General features: G+C 38.1%; 1 protein-coding gene across 1 annotated transcript in view; it reads right to left on the bottom strand.

The window, feature by feature from the left end:
• The window catches only part of tox (thymocyte selection-associated high mobility group box), a 57,681-nt gene that overhangs the window by 2,205 nt on the left and 28,660 nt on the right, over window positions 1-26,816 (bottom strand). The window contains exons 3-9 of the mRNA XM_063462471.1: window positions 23,570-23,671; window positions 16,576-16,860; window positions 8,807-9,052; window positions 5,973-6,197; window positions 4,491-4,571; window positions 3,900-4,388; window positions 441-598 (exon numbers count right to left, since the gene is read on the bottom strand). Coding sequence (XP_063318541.1) covers window positions 441-598; window positions 3,900-4,388; window positions 4,491-4,571; window positions 5,973-6,197; window positions 8,807-9,052; window positions 16,576-16,860; window positions 23,570-23,671 — 1,586 coding nt within the window. The remainder of the gene's footprint in view (window positions 1-440; window positions 599-3,899; window positions 4,389-4,490; window positions 4,572-5,972; window positions 6,198-8,806; window positions 9,053-16,575; window positions 16,861-23,569; window positions 23,672-26,816) is intronic.

The following is a 26,816-nucleotide window of genomic DNA, read 5'->3' as shown; positions in this document are numbered from 1 at the left end:
CTGTTAATTTGATAGAAATTACCAAGCTTTTTGCTGGTTATGTGGTGGTAGAGATGCTAAATGCAAAAGTGAAAGTTAAATGCAAAACTTTGACTAACAATCTCTCTTCTTATAGTATGGACTATAATGTTACATGCCAACTTTTTAAATGGTACTGCTATGTTACAAGTTACTTTTAAAAGTTTTGTTATCCAGGATTATAATAACATGTCACAGACTTCCACACAGGAAAGGTGTAGTCAGAAAGTGGTTGTTGGTGCTCTTGAAATGTATCTTTGATGTTACTTTTTTCCCCTCCATGAACCATGTTTTCTTGATCGGATGTGGCCGCTGCCATCTGTAACCACAAGTCATCTAACATCACTGCAGACAACAACACGTCTGTTGAGTATTGGGTTTCTTTTTAAACACCTGCAATCCAGTGCAGTGTTAGTACACACCCGTTGCCATGGTAATCAGTGCTCCAGTCCAGAGAGGGGTGATGATTCGGTGTATGCCGACCCATCTGGTGGTAATCCACTGATGACATCACTGCTCCACTGTTCATGATACCTCCACCTATTGGCTGGTAGTCAGATTGGAGGGAGGGAAGGTAGCCCTAAACAAACAAACAAACAACCCCAAACAATTAAATTCAAATTCTATTTATATAGTGCCAAATCACAACAACAACAACTGCCTCAAGGTGTAAACAAACAAAATGATTATAACTTATTAAAAAAAAAAAATTCAAGAGGGAGCACCATTAACAATAAGTTAATGATTTCAAATATGCATTTGACAAAAAAGGAGACCTTGAAAATATTCATTCTTTAAAGCAATCATAATTACAAGCCCACTTTCTTCTGAGTGGCCACTTTCAAAGCTTGCAACAGGACAGGATTTGTGAGCGCCACAGTGGAGGGTTCTAACACAGTAACATACTGTGGCCCCAGATATAAATGTATGTGTCAGATCACATTAGCTGGTGAAATAATTTAGCAAGCTAGCCAACTAGTATTTCCACTTAGATGAAAGCAATAATGTTAGCAAGGAGGTGAGTATGCAATGTTAAATGAAATTTTATTTTAAGAGATAGTTTGTAGTTTGTCCATTGTAACAACCCTTATTATGATATAGCACCACTAGGGAGTGTCGTCCTATTATTGTAGTAGTTTGAGAGTCTCCTAGTGTGAGTGCAACGGCCGTCATTACAGCCGAGCATCTGTTTAGAGAGACCGTACCACTGTAACGGGCTGGCGCCGGCGACTACCTACCCCCGGCACATGCATGTACGAATAGAGTAGAGCCATGGACACCTAGCTTGTATGGTCTTGTTCTGTTAATATAACCAACTAAAGGTCTTTTGTTCTATTTAACTGACTCGCCTCCGAGTTGTCCGGCTAACCTCCACACCACATGCCCGCTGGACCTACTAGCCGCTCCTTCCTCGCCAGACCGCCATTAGCATGTTAGCAAACATGGTAGTGTTAACTAACACAAGCCAAAAGTTTGTGTTAAACCCAAACTTAAACTTCTTAAACCCAAGCCCCACGTTTCAAATTCCCTACTGATGGCCGATAGTTAAATACAATACTGGTGCTATCTATACTGGTTGATGAGATGGTTTGATTTCATAGATAAAATTAGTTTTTATCTGGCAAAAAGTTAGCTTACCTGCTAGTGCTAACAAACCGCTTGAGACCCAGTGCCACAGCCATACAGTACATTTTTGCACTTATGTAGCGATGCCATGCATTTATGATCCCTAGCATGCACAGCAACAACAATACGATGACAATTAAATACCTAAAAAATAAATAAATAAATAAATATTTTAACAACCTGTAACACAAAACAGTTCTTGCTAAAGGTGGAAAAAGATTAACTTATTTCACCTATTTCCCCACTTAGGTCACAAATGCACTGTGACTTGCTTGCCTGCTAATATTGCTGCTAGTAAAATAATATTAAAGTGTTTTTGTCTTTATGTGTCATAGAACGAGTCCATGTCACAGCTGCTCATTGTTGATGGTGAGACAGGAAAAGTAGCATTGAAGAAAAATACTGGGGTCTCTCTTTTGTTACACTAGATGCATTCAGACAATAGCAATAAAAGTGTTTAACAAGAAAAAAAAAAGAAAGGTTTAAAGAAGAAGTTGTCCTGAATAGTCTGAGAGGGTTCACTGTGCCAAACATAACTTTAGTGAACATTTAGTCACAGTACTTGAAAAAAGAAAAAAAAAGCAGGTAAAAAGTAAAATCTTTTTTTCCTGCATTAAAGTGTCATTAAGGAAAGTTTTAATGATATACTGTTTATTTCCTCCTTCAACCTGAATTAGTCCACGGACAGCTGATGGGTTCTGAAAGCCAGCTATTAGCACATCTTTGGCAGAATGGTTTCAGATGAACAGAGATAGGAATGAAGTTCTGAATGAAACTCACATGAAAAGGAGAGGGATGGGTCGCAGGTTCATGAGCAGTAATTACAGAATTTTGAGAGCTTTTCTGATTCCATCTCCCAGGAGGAGGGAGGGAAAAAAGTGAAAATGTAAAGTTAGGAGGAAGAGGAAAAGAGAGGAAAAACATCAGCAAGCATGTCTCTAACCATAGGATACTCGAGGGAGGAGAGAGATGGAAAAATGAGTGTGTAAAATGACAAAAGTGTGTATGTGGGGGAGGGGGGACTGAAAGGGAAGTTAATCTGAGTGTTGTGAGTGAAAGAGGAGAAAGAGGAGGACAGCAGGTGGTTTGGTTCCCCCCGCTCTCCTCTCCCCCTCCTCCTCTACCTCACCTATTCATCTATTGTTGAGCAAATTCTTCTCCTTCACTCCTTCACAAAGACCCCATCTGCCTCTTTTGTCTCTCTCTCTCTCTCCTCTCTCCCTTCCCCCATCAGTTCTCACTCTTGACTCAGTAAAAAAAATAAAACTTTTAGCGCTCTGTAGCTGTGTCCTCTCGTTTTTGCCTTCTTTTACTTTTCTGTGTTTTCGGTTCTCTCTTTTTCTAAAAATATGCAAAATGGAGGAGAGAAAGGGGATTATGGGAGTTGGGGATTAAAAAGTGTACCATAAAAAGGAAGGGGGATCAAATGGGAAGTGAGGCTCAGTGGTAATCTTCTGATTTTAACTATTCTGGAGGAGACCGTCTTCCATGAATTCATATCATAGCTGTTCATCTTTTCTTTTTCCCCTCTGTTCGCAGAAATACTAAATGAGCAGCTAACACTGACAGTAAAGGCAGAGAGGCTGACTGACAGACTGATTGACTCTGTTACAGTCGAGGTAAGTCCTTTTTCAGCTGTGTAACATTGTCGGTTTAACTAATCTTAAAGTGACAACTAACATTCAGGCAAATCCACATCAGTGATGGAGAAAGCCATGGTACCTGTGCCAAAAGACTTCAAACACCTGCCAGCAACACCATTAGTGATGGGTAACCACGTGTTCTTACATGTAGTTAAACAGCAGTATCTGTGTGTTGTAGCTGTCCTCACCCCTCACACCATCTCAAAGTATTACTAGCAAAAATGACTTTTGCCAATTATGCAGCAAATGTGGTTGGTGCATTGCACTTTTTTCCTACTTCCACATCAAACCGATATCAAACGCACAAACACAATGGTTGCTCAGCGGGTTCTTGGAGTTGTCCACACTTATTTAAGATCGATGCTAAAACAGATACATATAATTAAGACATGGAATCATTCTAAGTGAACAAAATCTTTTAGTAAACTGAATCAAATGCTGCGTCACCATTACGGTCCAACACACACATAAATGACCTCATGACCCACATCTGATGGAAACAGGGCAGCGACTTGTCCCTGCAGACTGATTCTAGGAGAAATTAGGAAACACACATACATACACACGCATGTATCATTATCATCATAGTAAGATTTATCAAGTGCAACTGACCTGTGTGATAGCAGGGGAGTGTGCCATTCCCATTGAGTGGCCACTGAGCTGCTGGTGCTGATGGTGTGGACTGTGCAGCCCTCCCAGGTGTGCCTGGCTGTGGAGCGGAGGGCTGATCTGGAGAGGAGGGGTGGATGCGGCCGATACAGTGCCAAGGGACATGGCTCCCTGATGGGGGACGCTGGCTCGTGGCACCGTCCCTCTGGAGGACAGAGCCTGGAGCTGGGGATGTATCTGAGGGTGGGGAGGGGGAAGATGGGGGCTGAGGCCAGGGCTCGAGGTGTGGGAAGGGTGTGAGGGGTGAGGGTAGGGCATGTACATGCCTTGATGGTGATGAGGAGGGAGAGGGTGGCTGAGTGGGCTGGAGGAAGGGTGCTGCCCTGGGTGACCAGGGTACACTGAATGTTTGGGTGTAATCATGGAGGTAGAAGAGGGGGAAGATGAGGAGGAAGAGTGGGGTTGCTTCATTTCAGATGGGTCATTGTAACTCTGTAGAAGAAGAAAAAGGAAAACTGAAAATCAGGAATTTTCTGACCCTTCACTCTTATAATCCGTAACTTAACTTGGCGTGTATCAGTGTGTGTAGCGCACCTGTGAAACCAGACTGGCTCTGTAGGCAGCCAGCTGTTTGAGATACTCCTTCTTAGCTGTCTCAGTCTTCTTCTTGTACACCTGAAACGCAAACATTTAACTCTGAAAGTGTGAACTTTCATCACAGCATTTGAAAAACAAAAGGTACAACTACAAAAATTAGGCTGGATTTAATCAGAATAATAATAATAATAATAATAATAATAATAATAATATCACTCTAGGGCTGAGCTAATGCCTTTATCTAATAACACAAATTTATGAATTTCCAAAGCATGTGCCAATACTCTCTGAAGCCCAGCAGCGATCAGTCCAGCTGACATGCCACTTGTATAACTGATAGGTTCACATTAATGACTGTGAATCTCATTGGTATTGTTAGAGCTCATATTCCCCTAATAAAGGGTTGATTCCTGTCACAAACATGATGCTGACACTTATCGCCTTTTTCACGCACTCTGCATTTGCTTCCTTTATGATGTCACAGAATAAAATGTGCATGTTATGCCTCAAGGGCAAGAGTGCAGTAATGCTAGTGCTTCTCTGAAGCTATATTTAGACAGTGGTGATATAAACAAATCACTAATGTCAACATTCTCTCACAAATATAAAAATAGCATTTGCCATCATCCCAACCTCAATTTTGCATCCTAATTTTGGATTTTACTGTAAACTGATACCAAATACAAAACACAGATGAGAGGAATGAGAATCAGTTCTGTATATTATGCAAGTACCAGAAAAAACAACTTACTGTTAAATCTAATTTGAGTATACCTGTTTTAGCTTCATTTCACTGTTGGTACTCAGCTTTTAAAATGCTACTGCTGATTTTTAAGGATCTTCGTGGCATCCGTCCTCTATATGACCTGCTAGTCAGACATGAGCTTCGACAGAGCCTGAGATCTTTGAACAGAGGACATCTGTTAAAACTGCAGCTGGCAGACATTTGCTGTCAGAGCCCTAAGCTGTGGGATGAACTGCCTGAGTATTCAAGTTAAGTCGGTCACTCACAGACCAACAAAGACTAACTTATCAGTAAGCCTTTTCTGATTTGATTTTGATCTGCTTTAATATGTTTTCTCTCTCTGCTTAATGATTTTTAGTGTGTGTTATACTTATGTTCTTTGCAGTATTTGATTTTGTGATGTGCTTGCTTTGGGCTGTGCTAATCATTTTGTTTCAAAATGAGCTCTATAAAAGTGAAGAGCCTGCCTTCACAGTATCAGTTTTAACTAGAACTTTGCAGAATTACTATCAGTTTGGTTGCAATTTTGTGCAGCAAACCACCAAATATAAGCAGTGACTCAGCGGACTCAGTATGAGTCATGGGGGTGGGGTGGTGCTAATGACAGTTTTGGAAATGTTTCACATATGAATGGAGATGTCACAAAAAACTGAAGTACTGAGATAGAGTGAAATTTGTCTTTTCCTATTTATTATCCCTTATTCCTACTTTAGTACAGCCTTCCCTCCCCTTACCTGTTTCTCTTCTTCTGCCAGACCATCCCACATGGAGGCCACAATTTTTGACACCTCCCCAAAGGTGGCATTGGGGTTCTGTGCCTTGATATTAGCCTGGGTGTCCCTGAAGAACAAAGCATAGGCAGACACTGGCTTCACTGGTTCATTGGGGTCCTTTCGTTTCTTTTTCTTTGGCGTTTTCGGTTTCTTGGAGATGTCCGCTGCTGCTGGCCTCTTCTCTCCCTGCCGAAACAGAATAAAGGTTAACACTGTATATAGAGAAAATGTGAATGGATGACTATATAGATCCTAGGTCACCAATAGGTGGACTGCGACTATTATTAGATTTTGACAGACTGTTTTTATTTTTCAGCTTTTCTTATGTTTACAGTAAGGTTATTTTAACCTCCTTTGTCTTTACAGTAGTCAGTGTAATTAATTATTAAGGAAAAACACAGAACAATCTCAGCCAATCAAATCGTGTAGTTAAGGAAAAAGAAGAAAAAAGGAAACTTAAATGAAACCTTTTCATTTCTCAAAATTAAACATTTTATTTGAAGACACCTTTTTTAAAAAAACTCCAAATCCTGTTTTACTTGAAATGAGAAAAGAACATTTTATTATTATTTTATTGTTAGAGTACCAGCCAGTCCATTGTAAAAATTAATTACAAACGTTAAAATACTGTTAAATTGTACTTTCTTTTACAACTGTCAGTCTACTTGAAAACGCATTATAATTTAAATATATATAATTATGTGGAACTTTATGATTTTCTGGGCCAATGTTTGAGGAAATTTTCTCTAACTGGACCTCCTTAAATTTTACTTGGATACCCCCAATATAGACTGACAAAGAGAAATTTGTATATAAACACGTAAAGCATAAAATGTTAGAATGTAAATTGAATATATCATTAAAAACTGTAGAGTGAGTGATTTTCTTTCTGTTGTCAGCAAGTTTGCATTTGAACAATTCACACCAAAACTGTTTTTAAAACATGTCCTCAGCTAATCTTTGATGTTAAGCAATAAGTAAACCACAGAGATGGTCTTAGGGAAAGTCCCCACCAGCAGAAGAGCCTCTCAGTAGAGTGGTTACAGTCACTGCTGCGCTAAATGGGTGAAGTCGCCATAATACCTCAGCAAAAGCAGCACGTCTGTACAAATGTTATTGTCTATATGGTTATAAGTTGTTCTTCTGAGAAACTTTCACTAATTACTGATTATCATTTAACAGTGTTCAGATCATATACTTTATGTCATAACAACATAAGCCCAGCTGAGGAAGAAGAATTTTCTATACTGTTAAAGAAATCCTTGTATAAATGTGTGCTTGAGGTGCACATGAAGTCGGGGGCTGATGTGCAGTTTCCTCACATTTTTAAAGGGCACACTGCATACCATGCTGAGATGCGTCAAGTCACTGGCTAATAGCCTTTTGGAAACCACCTTGTTAGTGCAAAAATGCCTGTCAAATTGTGTCATCTTTGACAATTTTCATGGATTTACCTAAAGAAGTCGTATGTAGTCATATGTTTTTGCAACAGGCTGCTAGTAACGATGTGCCTAGAGGTACAATTTACAGTTGCGTCATTGCTATGTTATCTAATATGTTTAAACACAACACTGGTTCATCACTTGAGGTCAGTGTTATTAAGTGGCTTAGTGAACAATTCTCTGAAAATGAGTGAAAAAGCAGCCAATGTCCAAACCATAACTTTGAAAGACATTCAGAAAGCTGGAAAACTAGTGCTCAATAACACTTTAAAAATGACAACTGAAAACATCAAGTCTGAAAATAATACTACACACAAACTTCAGTCTCATAAAGGAAAGTACTGGACCCAGGGTGCAAAGTTATGACATCATAATTACACGATTGGTCAAGCTGCAATAATGACCCTTGAGCAACATTATTGTGTCTACAACATTATATTAAAGTGGTATCAGCTGTGCTGCTTTCTCTATGATTTGATGGCTGCTAGCTGTTGCTGCACTGCTGTTGCAGTGATTTTCTACAGAGAAATACATTTTCACTTAACCAAAACAAACTCATCTAAGCTGCTTCATCAGCACAGTATGTGCTTTAATCAAATTCATCTGTCTGCAGCCTTACATCATAGGAAAAAAAATCCTCCAGCTGTTATCTGATTCACGTAACATCACCATCTGGCCAATGGCATAACCAAAATCTTTGGCTGAAAATTGTGTCCTCATGTAGGATCCTTCACTTGGATTATGAAGAAGGTCATATTTAGCCTGAATCCTGCACCACAACTGCACTTTCTTTATCATGGTAAATTAATGCCTTTAATATTGCTCTTATGAATAATTTTTCTTCCTTAAAGCACTCTAAACCATCTGCGAGTAAAAGCTGCCAGATAAATTAATCTGCATTGTCTAATAAACACGCTGGGTTTTCCTGAGCTTGCATACGGCTCAATAAAGGGGTGCCCCTGTTATGATGTGTATGAGTATCAGACTCATTTTTGCTCTCTTATTTTCCACCCTTCCTGAAGAAAAAATTACCTGCACAGTGGCTTATACTGTTTCCTATCTATAGTGTGTGACAAAGTTGGTAAATATTATTCAGCAACACAGTAATAGTTTCATTTCCCCAGAAAATGAGCAGTTAGTTTGGAGCGGTGTGAGACAGCCAACAACGAGAGAGCTGATTTCTGTCTAGTTGATATGCATGGAGAATGCCTCCATGATGACACATAACATTATTAAAATAGCTCTCTAGTATCTATGCACTCACAAAAGAAAACACAACTGGGTGTTACAGCCCAGCAAGATGTGAGTCATTTGAACAGAAGATGCTGCGTCCCTGTGTCTGTGTGTTGTTACCCTGAGTCCATCATCATTGTCATCCTCGTGTGCTGAACTGGAGGGAGATGGAGTGGCAGATTTACTTCCAGGAGGTGAAGGGGAATTATGGGTAGCAGAGTTCCCACTCAGTCCCAGCTGGGATTGGTTGATGGTGGACAACTGGTTTTGCTGGCTCATGCCTGATTGGCTCTTGGGCCCAAGTGCTGCTTCGATTGGCTGTTGGCTGCTGGTAAACCGAGAATCTGAATTCACCATCTGCTGCATCTGTGCAAACAAAACAAGTGATTATGGCAGTGAAAAAAAGTGGATGACTTCCCTTTGGAATATTTTAAACATAAATGCAACAATCTGCTGTTAGCTCTCTTAACTTTTCATTATTGTACATTATTGTAGAATCTTTGTTCCAAAAAGGCAAAACACATTATGTAATGCACTATAGCCTGGGATGCAAAATCCAATCAGTATTAGTTGATTTGGATAAGAATTAAAAAAAAAAAAAAAAGAAGCATCCTTGATCTGGGCCTCTGTGTGTGGACGTTCTACCCCTCATTTGATCAGGTTTTGTCTCTGCTATGCAGCAGTCCAGGATTAACTGATAATGAAATCTCACAGTAACGGTGGTAACAGCTGACAGGTCTGAGGAAAGATGGGATCAGAAGCCCAAAAGTATTCACTACAGATCTTAAACTCCATCTGCTACTCCCATGAGAAGCTAGTGCAAAACTTCACATGTGGGAGAGGATGAGTGCAAAGTAAATAATAACGCACTACCTTACTACCTGAGTGCCTTAATTATTAGACTGCAATGTCTGTCAAATCCCGGGCTTACATTTATAACAATGGTATGGTGGATACCAATACTTTTCACTGATTTTTCTGTTATTTATTCCCCCTTACAAACAAAGAATTATTTGATATAACTAAAAAAAAGAGCAAACTTAAAAACTTTCTTTACCTTACAATACAAACTGTTGTTGTTGTTGTGAATTTATATAAATAAAAGTCAACTGATTAACTGTATGAACACAATGAAGGGTTGAACAATGCTGAACAAATCCCAAATAAAACTCAAAGCATAATATTTCATCTTTTTTGTTAATGTTATTAAGTAGATGTCAAAACATATTTAATAAATTTAAAAAATCATTTACTTATAGAAATGAATAACTTGATACAAAGATATCTCCTTGTGTCCCGTTTTTGTGTGAACACTTGTAATAGTTGAGTTTTTACTGCCATTCCTAAGGTTGAGCTCTTCTTGCAGTGAGCCAGTCATCAGCGATATTCAGTCCACTTCTCAGGAAAACAAAAGTTATCACTGCTAGCACCACAGATGTGGGGACTTTGACACCTATGATCACAAATATGAAGACGGGACTCCGATGATGGCTTGTATTTAGAGTTTCCTCTTAGTAAGCATGTGAATAATAACGGATGTGGTCTAGTGTGATGTGTCCCTGTTGGGAACATGTTACCTCAACTCGGCTTCTGTGTCTCGGCAGCGGTCTCTGCTTTGGCGTTTCGATAGAACTGTGAGTGACATTTCTCTTACATGGGAACAGGTTTCAGAACGATGTGTATGTGCTAATGGAAATGCTGAAAATACGAGCTGTGGTTTGACATCGCCTGGGTTGGGACTTTAATAAATGTCATAGTAATAAACTGTCAAAATACCCTCTCGCCATAACTTTCCACAAATGCTTTTGCTCTTTGCCAGATTTATTTGACAGCAAAACTATAAAAAGAGGAAATGATATTAGGGCTTCATTAAAAATCTAATATTTTCTTACTATACCTACTGAAATAAAATTACAAATCAATATTTAGTTATTTTATTTGATTACAATCTTACTATGCTCAACTCTATTACAAATTTTAAACTGCCTGGCTCAGAATAACAAAGAAAAGTGGCAAAGGTACCAATGGAAAATTCAGAGCAAGATATGTAACAAATGCCCGTAACATCACGAGTAGCAACAGTTAACTGGAAATAAAGGTCGCAAGGTTATACCAGAGGCTGTAGGCACAAAATAACAAAACTGTTTCACAGATAAAAACATTATCGATGGAGAAAAAAAAAAAAAAAAAAAATCAGATTTTCCTTTGCGGGGGTCATTTCTGATGATGGCCTAAGACAGCCACAGAGGGGAAACCCCCGAAGGCTGAGTAATGACTGACTCATGCCATGAAACAAGTGCTGTACGCGGTGTTTTCACACCTTCACACAGGTGTGGTTATTACTGGATTTCATTATGAAAAGTAGAGGTGAAAAATTCTAAATATGTTCCTGTTTTTAGTCAAATACAATCTGTATCATTCCTTTGCATGCAATCTCAAAACTGTCAGCAAGAGCTGCAATCATGCCTGAACAAACAGAAAAGCCATTTACCTACATGACATTTTATAACAAGCATGGCTATTGTGAATTAAGCATACCAAATAAGGGATTTATAAAGGTTTTTTTTTTCTGGTCAATTAAACAACAAAATGTCAGCTTAGTAAACATAGATGAACATACAATATGTTTAATGTGTAAACAAGACTGCATGTAACATTCAGGATACTATAAAAAATAAACTGGTCCTTGGTTTGGTCCTAAAATGATGTAAATACAACTTCAGATGAACTAGAAAACATTATATATTACAGCCTGCCACATTAACCATGTGAAAAACTAACCATACCCTTACTGCTTCCATGGAGGTTAAGTCGCTAAGCGGCAAACATCAGGAAGTGCGAGCACCTTAATGTTTTGGCATTTTGTGCTTTTCCATGTATACCTCTCTGACCTGTCTTCCCCATGTGATGTTTTTGTGTAATGTATGTATGGTCGGAGGGTAAGATAGCGCCGCCATTGCGTGCAATAGGTCGGCAGCCTTAACATGAAATTTCCCCTTGTGGGACTAATAAAGCTATATCAATTTTACAGGTGAGGGTTAACGCAATGCCAAGGAAGAAAGATCTCAACGTGATTGGAATGCCGCTGGTTAAGAGAGCTGCGTATAAACAAAGTGAAGCATCAATGTAAAGATGAGTGGACCAAAATTCTGCCAAAAAATGTGAGAGACGAATACTTGTACTTAGTTTCTCACAATCTGCATTTTGGCTTTGTTTGACTAAATAATGATGTGGTGCAATACACCATGAGTCATTGGTCTGAGGTTGTATTTACCCAAGTTTAAGACCTGCTATGGACAAGATAATTTTTTATTTCGTCCTGAAATGTAAAATCATAGAAATGATAGGTGTACTTTCTTTTAACCTTGACTGTATTTAAAAAGTTATTATCCAAAGATCAATTTGATCTTTGATTGTGTTGTTTATCACTATACATCTATATCTAAGGGTTTTCCTAGCTAAATGGGTCTAAACGGGAGTGAATGCATAGTGACAATGACTGACATATTTAATTAAAGCAAAGAGTCTGTGTTACCTAATTTAATATGCATTTTCTTGTCATTGTATACTCTGGTTAATTAAACCCCAGTTAAGAAAAACCTCTTAGAAATATTTTTATAACGGCACAAGTGATATTCCCTTTGTTTGGCATCAAGACTGTTTTTATATGGAAGTAAAACCCTGTTGAAGCCAGCACCATTGCTTGTGGTTACTGACACTGAGACTCAAGGACAAGTAGAGGCGCGAAACATTCACATTTAATGTGGAAAGTTTTCAGATTTTAAATGTTTTATCAATAAAAAAACTTGTTTTACTACTGATATTTTTTTGGGGGGGGCTTGGAATTCAACCCACAACTGCTTTCATTAAGGCTTCACCTGAATGTTGCCTTCATTGTTATTCATCTCTCTAATAAGTAACTACAAAATCCCCAGATAATATCCTAGAGCTCAAAGAGAGCTTAGGATTAATCACTTGTTACCAAAATGAAAGACCAGAAGAAGAACAACTAACTCTCATCTTTAAGACTTAAGTCATCAAATATTTGTCCTTTTTGCACAAACAATTTTCACACATTCATCAGCTATAATCGATTAATCAACTAATTGCTGCAGCTTTAATTAGAACAGTGACTTACAACTGAGCAGTTGTAAGTTGTGTCTAACAGATTTTAAATTTAGAAATCTTGCAACTGAAATATTAGGATAAGCAATAATTACATTGCACCACATCATATGAAATGTGCTGCCATCCATATTATTATACACATCTTTTGGATTTCCAATTAAAAAGCTGAGATGGAAATATCTGTTCAGGTGACAGGTGTTCAGGAAAATATATCATAGTACTTCCCAACACCGCATAAAGCAACTATTCTCACAGATGTACGAAGCGCTCCACAATGAACTCGAAATACTAGAGGGTTTGTAAACTTGTAAATGTCATCATGCAATCTGTATTATCATTTATGATTTCTGTTTGTATTTATTCATAATGCCCAATTTTGGGGCGACACATTTCTGCAGAGTGGTGCTCATTCCTGCGTTCATACATTTGAGTTCACAGCTTGTTCCTTCACTACACAATAGACAAAAGGAAAAATGCTGTTTCATAAAGGTAAAGATCACAGAATGAGTTGGAACCAAATTCCACCAAAATCACCATTCAGAGCAACAACTTCCAATCAGACTGCAGCCAAACATAAAAACAGAGCCATCCACATCTGAATGTTAACTGCAACTGAGTAGTCCTGCCTGTCCTAGGAATCTCTTTCTCTCTCACACACACACACACACACACACACACACACACACACACACACACACACACACACACACACACACACACACACACACTTCTTCTTGCTACCCCCCTCCCAACATTAGGCTGAGCCAGGCACGGTTGCTAGGCAACCATAATTCATGGACTGGCAATAAATGTATGTTAGCATGAAAATATAAAACTGAGGTACAGAGAAGAGAGAAACTGAGACAGACAGAGACTGAGAAATAAGAGCTTACCTTTATTCCCTTCAGCCCATTAAAATAATTATCTGTATTGTTCCGCATTTAACAAGCAGGTTAATCACAATCAAAGAGTCTGAATCTGAAAAAAATCTGAATATATTTAAAAGTTATTTACAACAGTCTATTCACCTAAAGTCAAAGCTGACAGCTTTCTGTGTTTTTTCAAAATGATACTTAATATTACAGCAGGTACACTTCATATGGAGGCAAGAGACAAAAAGGCTGAAAGATCAAGAGTGGGAGATGAGAAAGTTTCATTCTTAACAAACATTGGAGCAATCTTTATTACTGAGACTGACAAGTACTGATACTGTTTCCTCTGAACAACCATTTTTTTTGACAGTTCAAGTAACTATGAGTCTCGGGTCTGGCTTTCATTTCTTTACTGTATCACACAGTGAGCCACATGTGAATGTCACCGCTAAAAGCAAGAGTTTCACTTTACTGTGAAACGAAGATTGAACATAAGAAGAAAATGTCAGATCAACCAGCTGCCATGATTGGCCTTCAAATAACACTGCCCTGGGCAATATCCTCTTTCACACAGTTAAGCTGAATAAACCATTAAAGAGTACAGTTAAAAAGATGTAAAGCTGTCAGTTTGACTCTCTTGGAGTCTCCATTTCCTTGAAATAAGTACATTTGTACTTTTTGTACCTAATTGAAAAGATAATTTTGCAATCATGTGTTTTTGTTTATAGATTTCCATCCATCTTCTTCCACTTATCCGATTTAGGGTTGTGGTGGGGCTGGAGCCAATCCCAACTGTTAAAGGTCAGGGCACCAGTCTGTGGCAGTGCTAACACAAAGAGAGAGAGAGCTATTCACCCCTACAGCCAGTCCACCAGTTAACCTAACATACAGGACCCAGAGAGAACCCACACACACACGCATAAATTCCACACAGAAAGGCCCCATCTTGCCAGTGGATTTGAACCCTTGGACCCTCTTGGTATGAGACAACAGTGCTAACCACCACTGTGGCATCTGTTTAAGAAATCATTAATATTATACTGAAATGTCTGTGCTTAATGCTTTACTAAACTTGTTGTTAATCCAATTTTAGTCCAGTTAACTAAACTATTTACACGTTTTGACTTCTAGTAAATGGAAAATTGTTTTTTGAGTTTGTAGTCATACGCGTCTCTGTGTACAAGTCTTTTCAAAACTTAAAGAGTAATTTTTCTTTTCAGCATTTCATTGTTTTTCTTGAGTGGGATATGATTTCATCGTTGTATTAGGGCTATAAAAACACAAAAAAAACCCAAATACACACACTGATCTTGGGCTACATTTAGGCCTAACACAGCTGAGTTTACGATGATTATTTTTTAGGCTAATTATAAGCCATGGAAGACCAGATATATTTAGCCCAGAAAAGAACATCCACGGATGCTGATATTTAGGACTTGGCAACAACTCCGTGTATGAAGGGTATGTAGTTTGATTATTAAAGAGGTTTTTAGAGGGAAATAAATGCAAAACCCTTTATTGCGATGGTCAAATCTCCTCCATCTAAATGTATATGTGAATTACCAAAATATGGCTAAATACAAAAACCAAAACTGATTTAAAGAGTTAAAAATATCAGCAAACATCTCTGAGATCATCCATGGAAACACATTTGTCACAACAAGTTTATCTTGACTAACACAATAAATAAAGAAAAGCTTGGCAGTGGATTTCAAGCTTCACATTGTCACACAACAGCAGTTCAGATTGTGGCTGCTGTATGCGTCGTGTTCCTGTAAACTCTGATCACCCAACCCAATCAACCGCACATTACCGAATTTAGTCATCCACACAACATATTTTGCTCATTAAGTGCTGTCAAACCCAGTATCGAACTATACGTGAATGAAAGGAGAATCCACATCTGAGTGTGTGCATATACTTTTCAACATCAAACATGGTAATGTGACCTCATTGTGTGCTTTTTAAACATTTTCAGCACATTATGTATGTATGTATGTATATATATATATTTTATATAACATAAAATTTTAATATCCAAAATCCATTTTCTTATTGTTTAATTGATTTTAATCATGTGAATTATGTTTATGCTTTTAATCAAGCATGATTTGATGGTAAGTGGAATGAGATTATGTCTGTTCATCTAGGGCAAATGTAGTGCGTACCTCACTTTTAGTGTGAGATGTTGTTGGAACAAAAGTTCAGTCATTTTTCCAAGGTAAATACATAACAACTAACAATGGAACTGTTGCATTCATGCTGAGGATCATATGTTTTACAGTAAAATACTATCTAACATGTCAAAAGAAAAAAAAGATTTTGTATCAGAGAAAAAATTAAGAATTTACAAAAATGTAATTGAATTGAAAAATAATTTAAATACACTACACAAGGACATAAAATTGGAAAGAGTAAAAAACAAACACTAAATTCTTTAATTCAAATAGGTTCCGATCATCGTATTAAGGCCAATGTTACAGCAAATTGTAACTTTCCATTAACATTGACTCCTTGCTTTGTGTGTGCAGAACCCTCAGTGTAAACTCACAGAACTCAGACTTCAGCCAAAAAAAAAGAAAAAAAAAAGTCTACTCAGACTCATTTTGCGTAGGTCTGCATTTTTTGATTCCATGTGAACTTGTGTGTACAAACCACAAGAAGAGCCATACAAACCTTGTGTTTGTGAGTAGACACCAATTAGAACAAAACTGGCTTAAAGTGCCTGCACCAAGGTCTCGCATCAAATATAAAGGGGCTATTTTGAAATGAATCATGTAAAGCTACTCTGGTAGTTATATTCGTAAATCCATCTTTGAAATTTTATTTCCCTACTAGTAAAGCATAAATGCCAGGTGTATACACAGTGACTTATTTGGAACCACTTACCACAGACAGAGTGCTAGTCATTGGGCCACCATCCCGGCTGAATGTGCTTCCATCTTGGCTCAACATAGTGGCCCCATCCTGGTTACCAGGCATGCTGGGCAAATCCATGCCCTGCAACTGGTAGGGGTGGTGTGGAGCTGAATTGGAGGGAGGGTCCAGAGAGTGATACGGTCCAGACGGGGAGTTGTGGGGGAGGTGAGGGGGTACCATGTGATCTGGCAGGGTAGGAGGAGTGATGGGTGGAATGTTGAAATCATCATCGCCCAAACCACTGACTGGGTATGACTAAAGACAGACAGGACAATGAAAATAAACAAATACAGTTTAGTCAGGGTCACTGTATTCAATAAAAGATTGATTCATCATTAGCAACATGGTTCTGCTCAGGGATTCCTTGTTCTTTCACACATGGAAAGTACGAGATGGAAAGAGCAGCAGCAAGATCCCAGCACAGAACAGAGCAGGTATCCGTGACAACAGATATGACAAAGATTGCATCAAAATAGAAGCTGCAGTGGAGGTGGGTTGCAAAGAAGCTTGCATGTATGCAGTAACATTGGGCAGGGTAAAGTAGCTTAAACAGCACACCTTACATGTGTAGAAGCTAAATCACCAGCAGCTCATGACTGCTGGTATGATATCAGATTTTGACTTCATGGCTGACCTGAACTAACAAGCGTCTTGCGCCCTCTCATAGGGGGCAGGACGCCCCCCTACGAAAAAGCTATTGGCATCAGCAGGAAGGAAAAACTCACTTTTAATAGGAATCAGCCTCTGACAGAACCAGGCTCAGAGGCTGGGGTGATGGGAAGTAGGCATTTATTTAATGCCAACTAGACTTCTAATTTTATTAAGCCAATGTACATTGTTGTTGCCTCATGGGCACTTCATTGGTGTTGGAAAAAGTCCAACCATCCATCGTTGTTTCCTGTACTTTGAACAGATGTGGGCATCCATGTGGCTTGCAAATACGGGATATGATCACTGGAGGGTATAAACTAAACCATCAGCTATTGTGGGCAGGCGCTGAGATCAGCTGATTTACCAGAAATGCTGAAATTCATGGCTTTAGTGCTTCTTAATATTATCTTATTAAACAAACAAACATTGCTATGAGCTTTCTGAAATGTTATGGATGTTAAAGTCAGGTGTGGGGTAGCTGACATAACATGATGGGCAACACTTAAAACTTGAAGTGACTGGGCTATGTTGCTTTTAGCAGAGTGCACAACTTAAAGAAAATCAATAATAATTGCATAGGGGTCTATAGGAGTACAACAGTCATAAAACATTACTGTCAGAGTTATTAAATGACTGCGAGTGGAAAAACTACACACCATTGTTTCCTCAGACTCCAGTCTACAGCTCCGTATTGTGTCATGCAGTCTGTCTTCGTCAGCCACAGCTTGTATCATAGACTAATTATCACTAATGATATTCCCCGTCTTGAAAGAAAAGCCTCGTGAACAAATACTTGCTCATTCAGTGACACAACAATACAGTAATTTATATGTACAAGCCCATTTTGCCTGAGAGAATAGACACAGGCAGGTCCTGTGTGTACAAAATACAAAGGTGCTAATCTGACATACAAAAAAAGAAAAAAAGAAACAGGAGCAGTCCCCATATCATAACAAATTATGCTGAGAGCAAAGACACATGAGAGGGAGACATGAAGAGGGAAATGAGTGAGAGAATCATGCAAGAGGAGTGAGAGATAAAGAGAGGGAGAGAGGCAGTGTTAGAGAAGCCCTCTCATACTAATCTGACAGAGGAGATCTTTTATAGAGACTGACAGTCTTTTCTGCTTGGCTAGCCACACCAGTCTCTCCATCTCTTACTTTTTTGCTCTTCATCTCTCACCATCCCTCTCCTTCCACCCCTCTTTTGCTCTCTCTCCTAATCTCATCCTCAATTTCCCTTTCATCTCTCACTCTTTTCTGCTCTATCTCAAACCCCCATGCAGTGTTGAGTTACAAGTTGCATGACTTGTGAACTAAACGATGAGTTATAAGTATAGGTTCACTGTGGAACTCACTGCCACCGTGCTAAAACACGGTTCCACTTATAAGTTTCCGCTTCAATTTAATATTTAGGAAACAAGATATAAAAATAAAACAAAATGATCAACAAATTGAAAAAAAAATACTTTCATTTCCCTTCATTTTGTGCTCATGTTCTCTATATTTTATTAATAACCAACAACTCATATTATATGCCATGAAGCTTGTTGTGCAGACTAACAAAGGCTAACTCACATCAGTGAGTCAAACTGCTGCGCTGGGTCACAGAACACAGCAGATGTGCATCGCTCCCTCTCATATCTTTCAGTTTTAGGCAAATTTAAAACTACTTTGATTTGGCTGCAATTCAACAGTCAATCTACAAAACAAGTTTTTTAAATAAGTCTTTATGGGTGTGTCATGTAATCCCAGTATCAGCTTAGAAGGGCTACGAGGTAGCACCAACACTGGCATTACCAGCGCTGTCTTGACTGTGTCTTTTCATAACTTCACAGCCTGAGTACTTATCAACTTCTTACACGAGTAGCAAAGTTTTAGGTGCCAGGGGCATATTTTAAGATGCTTTTGCACATTCTAAACAGCGCAAAAGCAATTAAGTCAAGCAATGTGTCATACGGTGGAAGCGAACTAGATAAATGCTGCATATAGAAAGAGTGTTTTATTAATCCCAAAGGGGAATTGCACTTTAAAGGAGCATCAAAATGTTGAATATGGATTGAAGATTTGCATGATTGAATAGTGACGCCATTTATTCTCTGATACTTATTTTGGCTCTGTCCTGTTGCTGTAAATACAATCTAGAGCACAACTCTGAATAGTCCCAAAATAAATGCAATTCAGTTTTCAGTAAACGGTACTAAAACAACAAACACAGTCGCTAGCCATACTGAAATGTTACCAAGCTATTTTATTAAATAAAATTATGGACAACAATGTTTTAACTGACCAAAATCTGGTCAGAAACAGTAAATCTGTAAAGCCAAAATGAAAATGATTGGGCTCTATAGACGAGAGACAATTGGAAGATAATTGAGGGAAATGTCAAAATGAAAAAAAATGATAAATAACTGAATAAATGAAAGATCAGTAATGACATAACAGGATACAGTACCTCCCATAATGCAAATCAACTGCACTGTTAATGTTCTGTGACTTAGTAATTTAATCTGAAATGTTAGCCTTTAATTATTGTTAAAGAGGATCAACAACCAACATGTAACTTTAGCATCTAATTAAGAAATGTACCACTCATTTTCACTGTTGTACTCATCCATCTGTTTCTCTGCAACTTTTTCAAACTACTCATGGTTCTCCACAGCTTACACTCTGCTTACAATGAATATCATTATATTCTATGTTTTAACAACATTTCACAAATAGTACATTTCCCACATATTCTGGTGCCTCTGTGATCAGCCCCACATCCATTTTATTGTTTACAGTGCATGTGTGGTCAAGTGCAGTTCAACTATAGCTTAATTATAAATGGCACAGCTATAACAGTTTCGGGAGGCATTATGTTATCATTTTATCATCAGTCTCACCTGACTAAGGTGTGTCTCGATTTCTGAAAGCAGTTCTTGCCTATGCTGTCTGTGGACTTTTGTGAGGTGATTTCTTTTTAAAAATAACCCACAAGGAAAAAATTGCTAAATCTTGCAAGAATGTTGTTAAATTTACAACAAGGAGTTGCGAGAGTACGTGACACTTCTACATTAAAATAAAACAAAACTTTACATACCAAACCAGTAAAGTAAAACTTGATCTAGTGCAGTAATTTTACTAAAACCTGTGTGACCAACTACATAGCCCTACAAGCATACTGGGTTTATCGGGCAAACCATCAAGCCGAATGGTCCGTTTTCTTGGATCACTGTTACACTGTTGAGCTCTGAGCTGTGCATAAATTATACTGCTTGTCTGTCTGCCTCTCTCCCTCCCTCTCCAACTCTGTCATCTCTTCAACTTCTGCATAAATTATTCTTCTCCTTCTCTCTTCCATTCATGTTGGTAGTACAATAGACTGTTCCTGTGCAATGGGAGCTCCTAGAAAGACTAATGTAGTCAGGATTAAGTCCTTTCCCACATGTAGTGTTCGTGTTACAAATGCATGTCTCACAACTCCATGTCTATTTCATAAGATTTTAAAAAAGCACATATGAATGTGAGTAATATGTTGCCAGCATTTACAGAAGGAGGTTATCAAATACATCTGCTGCAGACAGGTTGCTGATTTGTGAAGTATCCAATGGGCATTCAGTTAGAAATTTCTTAAATTTACAATACTGTGAGTTGCTTAAAAGTCAATATTCAGTATGACCACTTTTATTCTTCAGCACAGATTCTGATCTTAGGCAAGCTTTCTTTCCAAAAGCTCTTCATTGGCTGTTCTGTTCTCCGTCAAGATAATGTTATACATGTTATATCAATAATGTTAAGGTCTGGTTTCTGGGGAGGTCAGTTCTTAACTGATGGTAATCTATCCAGGTACGCTTTTACTCCATTGGCTGTGTGTTTTTTCAGATCATTGTCCTGCTGAAAAATGAAGTTGATGTCAATCAGACACTTTCCAGATTGTATTCCATGGTGCATCCAAATCTAATGGTACATGCAATCATTATTTCATCAATATTGACAAGATCTGCAAAAGCACTCGCTGGAATGAAGCCCCAAACCACAACTATGTTTTACAGATGACTGTAGACACTCACTGTTGTCTCTGTCCTTTGATGATAGTTTGAACCAAAAGTTTTAAAACGGGATTTATCCTTCATAAGACCTGTTCTAGGACTGATGGATTATAGCAAAATAAAAATATAATCATGATTATTTTACTACAGTTATTCATTTACTTAACAATCATGCCGTTAATGAACTTTACAAAATGTGCCTTTTAACAGTTGATTGCCTTGAACTTTAAATGTAGTCTAATTAACATGAAAAACAAATAAATGGTAGAAATAGAGGTGGAGGTGGTGGGGGACACAAGGTCATCTCATAAGAAGTCAGACTCCGATTAATGGCTGTTTCACTATACAGCCAATTATGCAGCTGGAGCAGTTGCTTCCTCCAAGTCTTTGGTGGCCTACAGCCTCTAGAGTGGGGTGATTAGGGCTATGGTGGATTACCTGTTGCCCTTACATACATGCACAGTAGTCACACAGATAGATGGTCAACAGCCAACCAACACCTCAGACACATACAGCCAAAACTGGACCAGACAAGACCCTTGATGATCTGGAGACAAACAGTGAGTGAATTTGGGCTTTTAGATAGAGGTGAAAGTGCACCAGGTTTTAAATGAAAATCTAATTTTATCCCTTATTCATTATCACTGAAGGCCAAAAATCATAGAATTAAAATTCTACTGACACATGGTGGGGTGGTAATTAGAGTTTTTTAATGTCCACTAGTGGCCAGCTGTTAGCTATACAGCAGTGTGTGATGCATAAAGCCCTGGTGCACATGGGTGGGGATTTACAGAAAATGATTCCACTGTGCTGTGATTCTTTCCTGTGTCTTTATAAAAAATAGTGCTTGTAGAAAGATGATGTTTAAATTGATTGTGCAGAGTAAACTGAAGAGATACACATACACTGACTGTATCCTCTGAGAGCTGGATGTAAACACACTCACACAGAAGCTACAGTATAGTTTTATGAATGCTGAATTTCTCAGTCAGTTGTCTTCCTGATAAAACGTGGGAGCTTGTTTAAGAGAAAGAGAAACAGACAAAGCAAAGAACATCGAAACAATAGTGTTTTTTAGATTTTGGAAGACTTGGTGCCCCGACATGTCCACTGACATATTAAATTTGTAATTCACTGATAACATCAGTGAATTACTTACTGAATTACTGAAAACATCATGATTTTCCACACTGCAAAACACAGACTGAAGAGAAATGTTGCATGAAGATATGTTGATGAGTTTTACTGGAAACAAACTGATATCTTAAAATAAAATGTAAAAAATAAATAAATAAATAAAACCATGAACTAACAAAGGTAAAAAAGGGCAAGAAAACAAATCTGTCAGACTCTTTGATTATAGTGTTTGTTGTGTAAACTGAACAGACAAAACCTAAAGGTCAAGGTTAAAGCTATCTAATAATAAACATCAAACCTCTTTTGTATGATACACAGCTCAGATTTTCATGAAAGCACATGAAAGCTAAATTATACGAGATGTACAGAGACTGTTTTTGTTGTTTTTGTCTCAGATGCACTCACTAAACCATATCTTGCTGCATCAGTAAATATATATCATGACTATATATCTCATATGATGAATAAAAGCTGATTTTTCCTTAGACCAGGTCAAAATACGCACAATACAACGTACAAAGTTCATGGTTTAACCACAATTAATGACCTTTGACTAATACTATGATTAGAGGCTGCTGAGTCATACTTAACTGCACCACCTTCAGACATGGAAAATAAAAATAAGCAGCATCAATGTACAACTGTAGGTGCAAACATAATGATCCCAGAGATTAGGTGTGCATTAAGTTTTAAATGATCTGAATGACTTTTTCCACAAGGTTGGTTAGCGTAAGCCAAAGCGTCACAGTTTGGGAACCCACCAATTTCTGGTCAGTCTGTTCGTTTAATGAAATAAATATCATGTACAAGTGAAGTCTAAAAATTCAAACTGACTTCAATCTGGGCGTGAGCTTACTAGAAACTGGGGCAAATGCCTTCCACCTAACTTAGTTGCTGTAAGCATAATGTGCAACTCCAGTTGAATTCTGGGTATTGCAGGCTTTGACAAAGAAATAGTGCTGCTATGATACCAACACTTCAGCTGCATAAATTCTCATCTGATTTTGTGCAAGCGTTATAGATGTGAAATGCTAAATTCCAAATAATCTGCAGTCAATGGTTTTACTTGGTACAGTTTTCTGTGGACACCTGGAAGTGTTTGGTTTTGTGCATGTAGAGGTGTGTGTCTGTATGGACATTCACCCAGGGCAGGCGATGTGTTTCGGCCATGTGTGCGTCTCTCCTCCAGTGCTGTGAGGGTGGCGTCACCTTGCTGAGAGGGTGAGGGGGATGTGGCACACGAAACTGTGGGAAGAATCACAAAGACAAATACAAATTCAAATGGGCCCAGAGGTCAGAGGGAGGTCAGAGGTCAAATCAAAAGGTCACAAAGCAAGAGACACACAGAGAGACAGAGAAATCAAGTTTTCACTTACACAGAGGAAAACATAAGTAAAGTTCTGTCTTTATAAATGGCTAATATTGCTTTGCTTTACGTGAAAGTTGGGCTGCAATGACACCGAGGTGACAGAAGGAGCAGAAAGAGAGAAAGACAAGCTGTAAATAAATTGCTTGTTTGTTTCCTCCACAGCTAATCCCCGATAAGAAAAGGTTACCTGGTGCTGCGCAGCTGCAATGAGACCGAGACAAACACATAAAAACATCATTGTGACACAGTGCTACAAACAGGCTAGTCACTTTGAGTAAATGTGGCGATCACCACGTTCTTTTTAACACCACTGTGCTGCTGTGATTCATTTCTATGCACTCACATTTCAAACTCTCCTGCTAACACAACAACCACCAACCAAAAACTAATTTGTTCTTGGATATAAACATGTTCACATTATCACATACTGTAAAGAACGTTATTTTCATGATATAAATCCATCTTTTTTCGAATACATCCTCCATATTCTTGGATTTGCGGGTCAGTTTTTCTATAAATTGTACTTCTTGTATCATACTGGTACATTTACTTCACTCAGCAGTTTAGTTTTTCCCACCCTTTTATTTGCCTCTGTGCTGTTATGCTTGATATTCTGTATCAGCCCACAAATCTTCATGACTTTGCTGATGCCCTGACTTTTCCTCTAGCACTACCATGAGGTTTAAAGTGAGTTTTCTTTTGTTTTGTTTTTTTTAACACCTAGCACCACTATCAGATGATATATATAATCATCTGTTCCATGATGTTGTAAACCAGCAACATGGAAAAGAGGGTCAGATGACTTCTCATAAAATTCTGCTGCACTGTGTGGAAGTATTTTAACCACTTGATTGGAACATCACATAACAGCATTCAATACAAGTATGTGAACTTTAACCTGCATCAAAAGAAGACAATGTACATGTGAAAGGTCATAGAGAGCACAAAGTTCCACACATGTCAGAGGCATTTAAAATACCATTTGGTTACACAAATGGCTCACAGATACATTAAGATAGAACAGATAATGTTTGACCAGTGCGTGTTTTCTGAGTGTTTTGTTACTGTTAGACTAACTACTGTAGGAATCAAAATGTAACTCTTAAATCAGTGCTGGGTGCATTTGTCTGTAAAGCAGTAATGTGAAGATTTCTAAATTCAGAAATCAAGTTGCAGTTACTAATCATTATACAGCTACTCTCTTACACAAAAACTTTTCATATATGCATGAATGATGTACAAAAAAAAATTCCCATGCGCATGAGATTTCAGACCAATTAATGTTTGAAGAGTGTCAATTTTCACGTTATTTAAAGTTTTCTACAATAAATATAAGCATGTGATGGTAAACGCCATCATCACCTTCCTCATCACTGCAGTGTCCATAATTAGATGGTATCCCATTACAGTGATTTTGTTAAAGCGGAACAGGAAGCCAACGTATTATATTTCTGCATCGATGTCTTGTCTTACCCATACTAGTTGATTAGTCTATGAATTTATTTCATAGACTAATCAGTGAAATGAATTCAACAATTAGTCACTTTTACTTCTTTTTTTTTTTACCATTACCAATTCTTTACATTACCAATTCTTTCATGTAGAATTTTCTATAGAAAAAAAAAAGTTTATCTTTGGATTTTGAGTAAAACAAAAGGTCACAGCAACAGAAACACACTACGCTGTGGCTTAATTTGTGAACCATACCTTTAGACTGCAAACCTACACGTATTTTTCTGCTTTTATGCCTTCCAAAGCACTGATTCACTTGTCTTTCTCCCTGTTTCTGCATTAATACACTAACATTACTGCCACTCCATTAAAATTTCCAAAAATGACAAGGATGAGGGTCAGACTTGACTGAAATTGGTTCCATTCATCACAACAACCTGCCTTTATAAAGGCAGTGGTGATTCAATAATAAAGCCATAAATTCTTATTCCACACACACAACTCACCATCTTCTTATGGCAAAACACTATGAATAAAACATCAAATCATATATTTCTTTACTGCACAATATTCTCTATATTGTACTCTATGAATAATGTATCTATAGTAGTGCATCTTATTAATATAAGCTTTGCTTGGTGGTGAGGTAATTCTGCACTAACAAACACACATCTTAGGCTTCCCTTAGGAGCTTGAAGTGTACTTTCAAAAGCAGCAACACCCACTTGCTGTGTAGTCTGTGCAGTGTACTGTTCTAGGGCTGTTGCTAAGTTCTCTTATAACAGCTGATGTTTACTATGTTGGTCACTGCACCGACATGACATAAGACGGCTGTACATATCCAGTCACCTACTGTTAAACCTAGATTTCACTTTGTATAATGAACAATTGTTCTCTAGTGGAAATTTTCCCATTTTTCATGACCATATTTTCAGGTAAGTTGAAATTTAAATGAAAGCAGACCCTTCATAGTGCTCCTCCCCCCCCCCCACAAATCTAATGGTAAATGGCCTGCATTTGTATAGCGCTTTATAGAATTAATGTAAGTTTGCTTGTCTAACGTTATCTCAGGATTTTGGTATGTGAGATGAGCGTATTTGTTATATTCCCAGATCATTTTTATTTATTTAATAAAATATCAATATTTGATATCCCTGCATTGCTACATACATCGTAATACTATGCTGTATCGAACTCCCCCAATGAACACACACACACACACACACACACGTGTGTGTAGTCATATCCTTGTGGGGACATCTCATTGACATAATGCTTTTCCTAGCCCCTTACCCTAACCATCAAAAATGAATGCCTAACCCTAACCCCTACCCTAAACCGATCCATAACCTTATGGTAACCCTGACACTAAAACCACATTTTGAGTCTCAAAAATGCCTTCCAACTTGGGGGTACCAGGATTTTGGTCCCCATAAGGGCTGTTGGTCCCCACAAGTATAGTAAACTTCCAATTTCTGGTCCCCACAACGATGTCTAAACCGGTACACACACACCTGTTTCATATAGAGCAGCCTGCTGCCTTTGTTTACTCCAGGTAAATGACAACCA

This window comes from Pelmatolapia mariae, linkage group LG18, assembly GCF_036321145.2.
Source record: "Pelmatolapia mariae isolate MD_Pm_ZW linkage group LG18, Pm_UMD_F_2, whole genome shotgun sequence".
Lineage (NCBI taxonomy): Eukaryota > Metazoa > Chordata > Actinopteri > Cichliformes > Cichlidae > Pelmatolapia > Pelmatolapia mariae.
Note: the sequence above shows the minus strand (reverse complement) of the source record. Positions and strands in the feature narration are given on the sequence as shown.